The sequence below is a fragment of the Caretta caretta genome, chromosome 3, assembly GCF_965140235.1.
Source record: "Caretta caretta isolate rCarCar2 chromosome 3, rCarCar1.hap1, whole genome shotgun sequence".
In the NCBI taxonomy this organism is placed as follows: Eukaryota; Metazoa; Chordata; order Testudines; family Cheloniidae; genus Caretta; species Caretta caretta.
Window position 1 is genome coordinate 183,894,285 of NC_134208.1, and position 12,903 is coordinate 183,907,187.

General features: G+C 40.5%; 1 protein-coding gene across 4 annotated transcripts in view; it reads left to right on the forward strand.

Moving 5' to 3' along the window:
- FSHR (follicle stimulating hormone receptor) overlaps positions 1-12,903 on the forward strand; it is a 163,404-nt gene that overhangs the window by 125,164 nt on the left and 25,337 nt on the right. For 2 of the 4 annotated variants that reach the window (XM_048842931.2, XM_075127180.1), the window contains exons 5-6: positions 2,600-2,671; positions 6,360-6,437. The exons of 1 other annotated variant lie outside the window; for it this stretch is intronic. In XM_048842931.2, coding sequence (XP_048698888.1) covers positions 2,600-2,671; positions 6,360-6,437 — 150 coding nt within the window. The remainder of the gene's footprint in view (positions 1-2,599; positions 2,672-6,359; positions 6,438-12,903) is intronic. One more of the 4 variants, XM_048842932.2, reaches the window with a different exon arrangement.

The following is a 12,903-nucleotide window of genomic DNA, read 5'->3' on the forward strand; positions in this document are numbered from 1 at the left end:
ACACACAATTAATAGCGTGCTTCCTAAATACAGAGATCTTTGGCCTTGCTACAAGGATACAGTACAGCATTATGATGATTAACACTGAATTTCACATAACCCCTGGTCCTTAAGTGTGTCCTCAGGGGAGGAAGGGAATGCAGGCAGGCACAAAGAGACATTCCCCACCTATATGCATGCTCTGCTCTAGGTTCAAGGTCATTTGTAGCCCTTGCACTTGGGAAAGCACTTTGACTATACAGCTCTGACTGTACCAGTCCATGGACTGGGCTGAGCACATTGTAAAGGAGCAGGCTGCACCACCTGAAAGATACCTTAAGGAGCTTCAAACGAAATTAATTATGTTTCCCTGAGGTACAATCCCTTCCACAAGCTCCCCCTGGGGGATGGTGACTCTGCAGTTCTTCCAACTCAGGACTGTGGCTAAGTGGCTCAGTCTGCCCCTGAGAGTTTTATGGTAATCTTCCCTACACACTACGCACCTTCCTGTGGAATGTTAGCATATACCAAATTACTTGGTTCATGTTTGCCTGCTAGAGCTTCATTATAGAACTGACATTCCACTGGATCATTTTCAAGAATTAGAATTGAAACACTCCAACCAAAATGTCTGAGGTTTTCCCACTTCGTTTAGAAATTTTCTTCCACATTATATGTAACTATCTTTTGGGATTTGCATGTAACATACAGGGCCAGATCTGGAGCTATGTCAATTTGCTTCCGCTGAGGATCTGGCCGATCTGACTTTTTGTTCTGAAAGGTTATTTGAGTGTGTTCTTAACTGCTGAATTCTTGACTTATATCTCAAATGGCTTCTGCATTTAAAACTAACTTCTGATCTTAGTTTGTTTATTTTATTAGGATATGTATGTGTACATATATATATATATATATATGTATGTTTATAATATAAACCAGTATGAAATATTTAGAAATCTCATCTTTGTCTCTGACTTAAGAATTTGGTTCCTTTAACAAATATGTACAATAAGTTAATAAGTTAAGCCATGCTCTCAATTTGATGGGGCATCTCCTATGGTTGCATAAATAAGAGTGGAATTTGGCTCAATATCTGCAAATGAGTGCCAGAAAACCCAAGAGAGATGTGGGTGGGTGTTTTGTTTTTTGGAAAAAAACACTCCATCCTGTGTAACCTTTTTTAAAAGACAACTATGACTTTGGAATGTAGCCATTGACAATCTGAGGAGAAGCGAGCTGCTACAGAGCTATTTATATGTATGGTAGATGGGATTCAGTTATAATGTAGATTAAAGGAGACACTTGTTTAAAGGTAGCATCAACAGAACATATATATTACATGGTAAATATATTGACAACACTGTCCTGCAGGACGGATATCCAGTAAATGGGATTATCTACATTCTAACAAGATTACAAGATTATCCACTCTAGAGATTTGTTGTCTGAGTACAAAAGAGAGAGGGAGGCCCGACAGAACTATGCTTTAACCAGTGTTTTTAGTTTTTCTGCCACATGAGTTGCTAAAAACAGTCTCTCCTGTTTCTAATCATTGTCCTGTCCACCAGTGCACTCCACACACTGCACCACCTGTAGATTTAATAAAAGTGTTATGATTTTCTAAATTTTATACTCCACAATCCCATGCCATTAAAACCAGTCGAGTTACACATACCTGATGTGAGAACAGAATCCTGCCCAATACTTTTGGGAAAACAGAAGGATAGTGACTGCTGTATCATGCAGACATTACAAGTTCCTCTTCCCACTTGTGGGGTGCAAGCTCTGCTGACCAACATGACCCACCCTTTGGGGGACCAAGTGGTGGTGGTGATGGTGGCATTTTCCAGTGGAAATGACAATTCCACTAAAGTGAAGATTAAAAATTGTGTTTAAAAATTAGTTCATATTTACAAACGCATATTATAAAAATATGTTATTCTGTATCACTGGGATTAATCAGCTTAAAAGATAGTGGAGAAACAAACGCCATGACAGAATCTTTCTTCACTCCAGAAGGTCAGGTACTTTAATTATTCTCAGTCTGGTAGTTCATGTCTTTATTAAATCAATAAAAGTTGTAAAACTAGAAATCGAGTGCTCTCTACTCTTGATTCTTAGGTCCCCCCAATCTGTATAATAGGCATGCCCTTCTTTCATTTTATTTTGGGTATCCTAAAATCAATCCCTAACCTGGATCTTTCAGTTGCTGAACTAAAGCACTATTGATGAACTGACATCTAAGCAAAATACATTTCTGAAACCTAACAAATGAAGGCTGAAATGCACCCCTGTACAGGGGATCAGTGAAAGGCCCCTAGACAACACCAGTTTAAGTCCTGAGAGTAGCATTTCAGAAAGCAGTCAGCATTGCCCTTACTCCTCTCCCACTGAAATCAGTGAGAGTTTTACTCCTGACTTCATGGTTAGGCCACTACTTTTGAATATCCCACCCATACTATACAACATAAGTATGGCTTCCCTGGTGTATAGGCCTTCTGCACACGGATTAATTATACCCTACATGATTGCCAATTTTATTCCAGTATTTCTTCTTTGTTAGTTTTATTTTATTCTTGAGCCACAGCTAATAATCTTCATTTGTTCTCTCCCTCTTTAGGTCAATATCAAACACTGGCATTAAGTTTTTACCTACTGTACATAAGCTACAATCTCTCCAGAAAGTTTTATTGTAAGTTTATATTGGCTGCTTTTTGTTATCTCCATTCGAATGGTCTGCTTCTCTAATAAGATCTTGGACACGTTTTCCTTTGCATTTGTTTAGTGACTTTGTCACTTCATCACCAGTTGTAATCTTGTGTGCTTTGATAATTTGTTTTACATTATTTGATTGTTCCTGTGACTTCTCTATACCAGATTTGATATATGGCGTGTGACAGAGAACTTTTCATTTGGTTCATGGGACCGACAATAGCCTTTAACTTCTAAGTCACCAATTTATATTCAAGCCAGGCTGGTAGAGACAGAAATTTGTTGTCATCTGGTGACTGTTCTATGATCAGTGTGAAATGAGTTGGTCTCAATCCACTTCCCAGTGGACAGGTCACAAAAAATCACTGCAGTCAACACCCGTGTTGGCCACAGAGGTGGTTGGAAAATAGGATAATTTTTCCCTTAGAAAATTTCAACAAAAATGGAGAACAAATCATTAATTTAAACTTTTCCATGGAAAATTTTGACTTTTTGTTGAAAAACCAAAAACACAAACATTTTTCTTTTCTTTTCTTTTTTTCCAACAAAAAGTCAACACTTTCCATGGAAAGCAGGCACTCGCTGTGAAAATTTTCATTTAGTCAAAAACCCAAATTTTCCATAAAAAACCAGCTTTGATAATCCTGACCCCTTGAAGTCAGTAGGAATTTTGCAATTGACTTTCATAGGAATTCACTATCAAAAACACAGTTTTGATAGAAATTTTTCAGCAGCCCTAGTTGGCAGTCACAAGCAGAACAGCCAGGGAATGAATAGGCACTCTTGTTTACCCTTACAGGTGGCTGGCGTTGAGGTATATTAATAGAAAGTTGGGGTATGTTTCAATTACTCTTGCTTAGATTTAAATCTTATATGACATTAATCTTCAGCAATATTAATCCACCACCTATTTTGGGTACTGCTATGCAAATATATTGGTACTGTGTTTTGTCAAGTATGGAGTTTCTGGAATTGCACTCTAGCTCTTTGTGAATCCATATAGCAGGTACAGCATGCAAGGACCTATGTAACCTTTTTTCTAGGAAGCTTTGTAATCATCTTCAGACTTAGTTACTCTGGATCGACCTGTGCTAGTGAATCATGGGTTCTTTGCCTGAGGTGAAATTCCTCCCTTTGCAGAAGGCCAGCATGAGGCCTACACACCATTTAAGTCCCAAAATAGATGTTGGTTGAAATCCTGGCACTCTTAAAGTCAATTGCAACACTCCTGTTGACTTCAGAGGGGCAGGATTTCACTCCATAAGTGGGAATTTAGTGGTGGGTGTGTGTGCGTGCACGCATGCGTGTGTGTGTATGTATGTAGAATTGTTAAAAGGCCTTGTCCTGGCTCTTTGTACAGGTGTGAATTTCACTTACTGGTGCTCCTGTTGATTTCAATCGGAGTTACACTTGCAGAATGAGGCCCCTGTTTAACTATCAGATAATTCAGTATCATGGCCATATACAGCGCTCAGAATGAGACAAGTTTCGAGCTGCAATAGGTTTCAGGCATTGCAAGCAATTCATTATGTTCACTGCTTTGCATTAAAAACAGCATGAAAACAACAATTCTCCCTGTCTAAATTATGAGTGATACTGTATAACTGCTTGGAACTGTATTTTGAGCAAGTAACAGAAATGTGTATGAGTATATCATTTTATATATCAGTCAAAAATATATTACTGTGGAACTGACTGAAATGAATACTTGTCAATGCAATAGACTGTCAGAAGCCCCAGTTTAGCCTGGCCTAGTTTTAAGCAGAAGTAGTTGACATTAGTGGAGAAATTACTTACATGCTTAAGTACCTTCATGAATCAGGGCCAAAAAAGACCACTCTTTTCTGCATTAGTTTAGGGGCCAATCCTGCAACTTCTTTAATTATTTGTTGTGGCAGTATTATTCATGGGTCTGAGGGTCGTAGGATCCAACCCTAAGTGCATACTGTTGATTTTGTCTTGCTTAAGATAGAATCATAGAATCATAGAATATCAGGGTTGGAAGGGACCTAAGGAGGTCATCTAGTCCAACCCCCTGCTCAAAGCAGGACCAATCCCCAACTAAATCATCCCAGCCAGAGCTTTGTCAAGCCTGACCTTAAAAATATCTAAGGAAGGAGATTCCACCACCTCTCTAGGTAACGGATTGCAGTATTTCACCACCCTCCTAGTGAAAAAGTTTTTCCTAATATCCAACCTAAACCTCCCCCACTGCAACTTGAGACCATTACTCCTTGTTCTGTCATCAGCTACCAATGAGAACAATCTAGATCCATCCTCTTTGGAACCCCCTTTCAGGGAGTTGAAAGCAGCTATCAAATCCCCTCTCATTCTTCTCTTCCGCAGACTAAACAATCCCAATTCCCTCAGCCTCTCCTCATAACTCATGTGTTCCAGTCCCCTAATAATTTTTGTTGCCCTCCGCTGGAGGTTTTCCAATTTTTCCACATCCTTCTTGTAGTGTGGGGCCCAAAACTGGACACAGTACTCCAGATGAGGCCTCACCAATGTAGAATAGAGGGGAACGATCACATCCCTCGATCTGCTGGCAATGCCCCTACATATACATCCGAAAATGCCATTGGCCTTCTTGGCAACAAGGGCAGACTGTTGACTCATATCCAGCTTCTCGTCCACTGTCACCCCTAGGTCCTTTTCTGCAGAATTGCTGCCGAGCCATTCGGTCCCTACTCTGTAGCGGTGCATGGGATTCTTTCTTCCTAAGTGCAGGATTCTGCACTTGTCCTTGTCCTTAGGACGGAAGAATGTGGAAACATTGGAAAGAGTCCAGCGGAGGGCAACAAAAATTATTAGGGGACTGGAACACATGACTTATGAGGAGAGGCTGAGGGAACTGGGATTGTTCAGTCTGCGGAAGAGAAGAAAGAGGGGGGATTTGATAGCTGCTTTCAACTCCCTGAAAGGGGGTTCCAAAGAGGATGGATCTAGACTGTTCTCAGTGGTAGCTGATGACAGAACAAGGAGTAATGGTTTCAGTTGCAGTGGGGGAGGTTTAGGTTGGATATTAGGAAAAACTTTTTCACTAGGAGGGTGGTCAAACACTGGAATGCTTTACCTAGGAAGGTGGTGGAATCTCTTTCCTTAAATATTTTTAAGCTCAAGCTTGACAAAGCCCTGGCTGGGATGATTTAGTTGGGGATTGGTCCTGCTTTGAGCAGGGGGTTGGACTAGATGACCTCCTTAGGTCCCTTCCAACCCTGATATTCTATGATTCTATGATTCTATGACTGTGCCAGGACTTCCAGTTCTCCCTGCTCGGTTCCCAGGCTTCTTGCATTTGTGTGTAGGCACTTGAGATAACTCGCTGATCGTCCCTCTTTCTCAGTATGAGGCAGGAGCCCTCCCCTCTCGTGCGCTCCTGCTTCCTCCCGGTATCCCACTTCCCCACTTACCTCAGGGCTTTGGTCTCTTTCCTGGATCTAGAAAGCAAAAAGCAATAGTATGGAAGTGATTACTCCCATTTCACTCCCCAGCAGTACTTGGACAAACTTAGTGATATCATTCAGGAAACCTACATGTAAAATATTTTCTCAGATCTAATATGAAGAAAAATCATTTTGGTGTTTGAAGCATCATTTCCTGTCAAAGAAATTAAAGGATCACAGAGTTACAAAACTCTTTAATTTTTACTTTACTTTCTTTTTCAGAGATATTCAAGATAATATAAATATACGTACAATTGAAAGGAATTCCTTCATGGGCCTGAGTTCTGAAAGCGTCATTATGTGAGTAAGAACTGGCAAATATCACGTTAGTTTACATCTTCTCCAGAATAGAGCCTGAGAAACCTTGTTGAGTGCTATTTTATAGTTTTGCAAAACTAATTTTAGCCTGTAATTCAAACCCATGTGGGGTTTTTTACCCCAAGAAGATGAAATTCATTTATAACAAATTCTGGCTGGAAGAAACCTGTCTTGTTGTTAAATATTTGTTTTGTGCAGCACCTCAAGACACCAGGCAGGGATTGGAGCCCCAGTGCGACACACACTGAACAAAAAGATGATTCTTGTCCTACATATTTGTCAAAGTATGTAACAGGAGACAACATGTAGATACAGGAAACAGATGGGAGGAAGCCAACGGGATGGGGCAACAGCGAGAGCTATATATGTGCTGTGCATCAGGGATAGAACTGCCCCCCAAAAGTTAAGCTGGCAAGCATACAAATAGGGCCAGCAGAGCATCATGGAACCAATAAGCCTGATGGCTGTCTCCTCCAAGTATAAACTCAGGACAGCAGAGAATCATTAGGTAGCCTCTTTTTTTCCATCTCCCCTATTATCACTGCTCTTTTTACACAGCCTTTGTTTATTCTTCACTCTGCCTGTGCTCTATTCCATTTGACACCCTCATTTTTCACTGGGTTTCTTCTCTCTGACCCCTTTCTGCTCCTTCCCCCCCAGTTTTTCCTAAGTAGACGTTGAACCCAGAACCCACTTTAAACCCCTCCCCTCCATATTTAAATGGGTTTGCAAATGGGCAAAGCTCCTAACTAAGAAATATCTCTTGTCTTCTTTTATACTTTCAATATTCAGTAATCGCTCTCTCCCTCCGGCCTTTTCATGTCAGCTCTGTATTTTAGAATCAGAGCAGACCATAGAGAAAATTTAATAATTAATGGTACCAAGGTTAAAGACCATGATGGTTCCACATAATACAAATTGTGTTCCAAAGGACGCATAGCTCATCCATATTTGCAGTAAGATACATCATTCAAAGACATTCATTATTCAAGCAAATTACATGTAGATATGTGTAAAATATGGTATACTTGTACATAAATTAATGTATTGTTACAGGCCACTTCACAATGCAGTTTCATGCTGTGTAGTTAGATGACTTCTCATTTGACTTAACGATGATGTTTTTTAATGAACAAGCTGGGTTTCCTGATCCCTTTTATAGGAACATTGAAAGTTTGTTCGCTCTACTAAAAAGCTGCTTTCATTCCACCTAGGCAAATGCCTAGTTTGGAAAATTTACCCATTACTCCCTGCAGCTTGACTCAAATTCAGGAAGCAGGGGTCATGCAGCAAGGGACCAATTCTGATCTTACTGATTAGGATGGAAGCAGGATAAGAGCCTCAATATTTGAAAATAGAACTATAGCAAGATTAACTACTATCACCCCTCCATTGTCTACCCCACAGATTCTCAACCTTTTTCCTCCTGAGCGGCCCCCCCTGCCCCAAACATGCTATAAAAACTCCATGGTCCACCTGTGTCACAGTAACTGGTTTTGTGCATATAAAAGCCAGGGCTGGGGTTAGTGTGTAGCAAGCAGGGCAATTACCTGGGGCCCCATGCCACAGGGGCCCCTACGAGGCTACATTGTTCAGGCTTCAGCTTCAGCCCCTGGTGGCGGGGTTCAGGGACCTGGGCTTCAGCCCCATGCGATGGGGCTTCAGCTTTCTGCCTGTGCCCCAGCAAGTCTAATGTTGGCTCTGCTTGGAAGCCCCCTGAAACCTGCTAGAGGTCCCCTAGGGGGCCCTGGAGCCCTGGCTGAGAACCACTGGTCTACCCCACCATTTATCCATCCATCCCCAATCTACTAAATGTGGACAGTATTCTCTGAAGAGTGAAAAAGTAGATGACAAACCTGGACATCAACCTTTAATGTTCCTTTTCAAGTTGCCTTACCAAAAAATTGCATCCAATGGACAATGGGTGTAGCTGAAAATCCAGCCCACTATCTTTATTTTATAGAGAGAAAACAGACACACAGGTTAGGTGATATATCCAAGGCCACAAAATGAACCAATGACACAGCTAGGATTAGAATTCAAGAGTCTGTGATTCCCAGCCCCATTCTCACTTAACTAGACCAGTGGATCTCAGTTTTTGTTTTTTTTTGGACTGTGACCCATAACATGAAGACAAGATGGGTAAGATGGTCTCATGCTGCTACATGGGATGATTTTGGGATATGAGGCTGATGGAGTTCAGAGGTAGCCCTTAGGGCTTGTCTACACAAACACTTAGTTTGCAGAAAACTGGGGTGTAAATCCTGCCTGTACACTGAGTATCCATGTGGACCCTGCTGCAGTGCACTAAAAGATTAATAGTGCACTTTGATCTTCCCTGCTTTGAAATAGGAATAGATTAAAAGTGCACTACAGAACTATTATTGCATGGCAGGAGAGTCCACACAGACAGTTATTGTGTGGCAGGATAGAACAAGGTAGATTACACTGCAGCTTGCCACAAACTAAGTATTCATATCAACATCCCCTAAAATTGTGCATAGTTCCATGGTAGCCCTCTACATGGGTGAATTTCACCCACAGGGAATATCATGGATGGGCCACATTAAAATAGGAGAAAGCTGCTTTTACACACCTTTGACTTCATTGCAGCTACTCTGCTTTTATACAGAAAGTAGAGCTAATTTCTTCCAGGAATGAAGTACTGTCAGGGTTTCCTCCCCACTCTGAACCCTGGGATACAGATGCGGGGACCCGGATGAAAGACACCCTAATCTTATATTCCACCAGCTTAGGTTCAAAACTTCCCCAAGGCACAAATTCCTTTTCTTGTCTTTGGATGATATTGCTGCTACCACGAAGTGATTTCAACAAACATTCAGGGAGGGCCACTTGGAGCCCTATCCCCCCCCCCCCAAAATATCTCCCCAAACACCTTCTTCCCTTTTCCTAGGGAGGCTTGAGAATAATATACCAACCAATAGGTTTTAATAAAAGTACAGACCAGACCCTTTACGTTTTGGACACTAAAATCAATCAGGTTCTTAAAAGAATTTTATTATAAAGAAAAAAGTAAAAGAAGCACCTCTGTAAAATCAGGATGGAAGGTAATTTTAAAGGGTAATAAAAAGATTTAAAACACAGAGGATTCCCCACTAGGCTCAACTTCAAAGTTACAAAAACATGAATAAACCTCCCTCTTAGCATAGGGAAAATTCACAAGCTAAAATAAAAGATAATCTAATGCATTTCCTTGCTATAACTTACAATTTCTGTAATTTTAGATGTATCATTTCAGAAGGAGCTGGATTACCTGCTTGGTCTCTCTCTTTGTCCTGAGAGAGAACCAACAAAGAGAGCACAAACAAAATCTTCCCCCTCCCTCCCCAATTTGGAAGTATCTTCCTTTCCCATTGGTCCTTCTGGTCAGGTGCCAACTAGGTTAATTGAACTGATTAACCCCTTACAGGTAGGGGGATTCTGTACCTATGGCCAGGAGGGATGTTATGATACTGCATACATACAGGTTGTTACCCTTCCCTTTATATTTAGTTTATTCAGTTTCTGGTATACCTTTAATAAGATCTTCTTCTGGTATACCTCGCAGTATTGCATATCTCTCCATAGGAAAGAAATACCTCATTTTAAACCCAAATTTGCCTCCATCCCCACATAACCTTAATGTTCCTTCACTTGCACTATTGTGAAATATTTATATCAGAAATAGTAATCTATGGAACTAAGTTTATTATATTAAAAAAAATAGATCCTACATCATGTAAAGCCCCCAGCATCACTATGTTATTTGTATTCCATATTCCAGCCTTGGCAGGCATATCTGATCACTGCTGCACATTTTAGCCAATATAGACAAACTAAAAAGAACATAAGAACATAATAATGGCCATACTGGGTCAGACCAAAGGTCCATCCAGCCCAGGATCCTTTCTACTGACAATGGCCAATGCCAGGTGCCCCAGAGGGAGTGAACCTAACAGGTAATGATCTAGTGATCTCTCTCCTACCATCCATCTCCACCCTCTGACAAACAGAGGCTAGGGACACCATTCCTTACCCATCCTGGCTAATAGCCATTAATGGACTTAACCTCCATGAATTTATCCAATTCTTTTTTAAACCCTATTATAGTCCTAGCCTTCACAACCTCCTCAGGCAAGGAGTTCCACAGGTTGACTGGGCACTGCGTGAAGCAGAACTTCCTTTTATTATTTTTAAACCTGCTGCCCATTAATTTCTTTGGTGGCCCCTAGTTCTTATATTGTGGGAATAAGTAAATAACTTTTCCTTATTCACTTTCTCCACACAACACATGATTTTATATCCCCCCTTAGTCTCCTCTTTTCCAAGCTGAAAAGTCCTAGCCTCTTTAATCTCTCCTCATATGGCACCTGTTCCAAACCCCTAATCATTTTAGTTGCCCTTTTCTGAACCTTTTCTAATGCCAGTATATCTTTTTTGAGATGAGGGGACCACATCTGTACGCAGTATTTAAGATGTCGGCCTACCATGGATTTATATAAGGGCAATAAGATATTCTCCGTCTTATTCTCTATCCCCTTTTTAATGATTCCTAACATCCCATTTGCTCTTTTGACTGCCACTTCACATTGTGTGGACATCTTCAGAGAACTATCCACGGCGACTCCAAGATCTTTCTCCTGATTAATTGAAGCTAAATTAGCCCCCATCTTATTGTATGTATAATTGGGGTTATTTTTTCCAATTTGTATTACTTTACATTTATCCACATTACATTTCATTTGCCATTTTGTTGTCCAATCACTTAATTTTGTGAGATCTTCTTGAAGTTCTTCACAGTCTGCTTTGGTCTTTGGTCAGCTGTGAAGACTGAAGCAAAGAATTCATTTAGTTTCTCTGGGATTACTTTATCATCTTTAAGTGCTCCTTTTGTATCTTGATCATCCAGGGGCCCCACTGGTTGTTTAGCAGGCTTCCTGCTTCTGATGTACTTAAAAAACGTTTTGTTATGACCTTTTGAGTTTTTGGGTAGCTGTTCTTCAAACTCCTTTTGGGCTTTTCGTATTACATTAAAGGAGGATATTGATATAATAGGCATTAGAGAAACCTGGTGGAGTGACGACAATCAATGGGACACAATCATTCTGGGCTACAAAATATATCGGAAGGATAGAACAGGTCATGCGGGGGCGGGGGAGTGGCACTACATGTGAAAAAAATGTAGAATCAAATGAAATAAAAATCTTAAATAAATCCACATGTTCCATAGAATCCCTATGGATAGTAATTCCATGCTCTAATAAGAATATAACAGTAGGGATCTATTATCAACCACCTGACCAGGACAGTGATATTAACGATGAAATGCTAAGGGAGATTAGAGAAGCTATCAAAATTAAAAAGTCAATTATAGTGGGGGATTTCAATTATCTCCATATCCCCATATTGACTGGGTACATGTCACCTCAAGATGAAATGCAGAGACTGCTTCTTGGAGCAGCTGGTACAGGAACCCACAAGGGGAGAGGCAACTCTCAATCTAGTCCTGAGTGGAGCGCAGGATCTGGTCCAAGAGGTAACTATAACAGGACCACTTGGAAATAGTGACCATAATATAATAACATTTAACATTCCATTAGTGGGAAGAACACCTCAACAGCCAACACTGTGGCATTTAATTTCAGAAAGGGGAACTATGCAAAAATGAGGAGGTTAGTTAAACAGAAATTAAAAGATACAGTGACTAGAGTGAAATCCCTGCAAGCTGCATGGACACTTTTCAAAGACACCATAATAGAGGCTCAACTTAAATGTGTACCCCAAATTAAAAAACACAGTAAAAGAACTAAAAAAGAGCCACCATGGCTTAACAACCATGTAAAAGAAGCAGTGAGAGATAAAAAGGCATCTTTTAAAAAGTGGAAATCAAATCCTAGTGAGGTAAATAGAAAGGAGCATAAACACTGCCAAATTAAATGTAAAAATATAATAAGAAAAGCCAAAAAGGAGTTTGAAGAACAGCTAGCCAAAAACTCAAAAGGTCATAACAAAATGTATTTTAAGTACATCAAAAGCAGGAAGCCTGTTAAACAGCCAGTGAGGCCCCTGGACGATCGAGATACAGAAGGAGCACTTAAAGACGATAAAGTCATCGCAGAGAATCTAAATGAATACTTTTCTTCAGTCTTCACGGCTGAGGATGTTAGGGAGTTTCCCAAACCTGAGCTGTCTTTTGTAGGTGACAAATCTGAGGAATTGTCACAGATTGAAGTGTCACTGGAGGAGATTTTGGAATTAACTGAGAAACTTAACAGGAACAAGTCACCTGGACCAGATGGCATTCACCCAAGAGTTCTGAAAGAACCCAAATGTGAAATTGCGGAACTATTAACTATGGTTTGTAACCTGTCATTTAAATCAGCTACTGTACCCAGTGACTGGAAGATAGCTAATGTAATGCCAATATTTAAGAAGGGCTCTAGAGGTG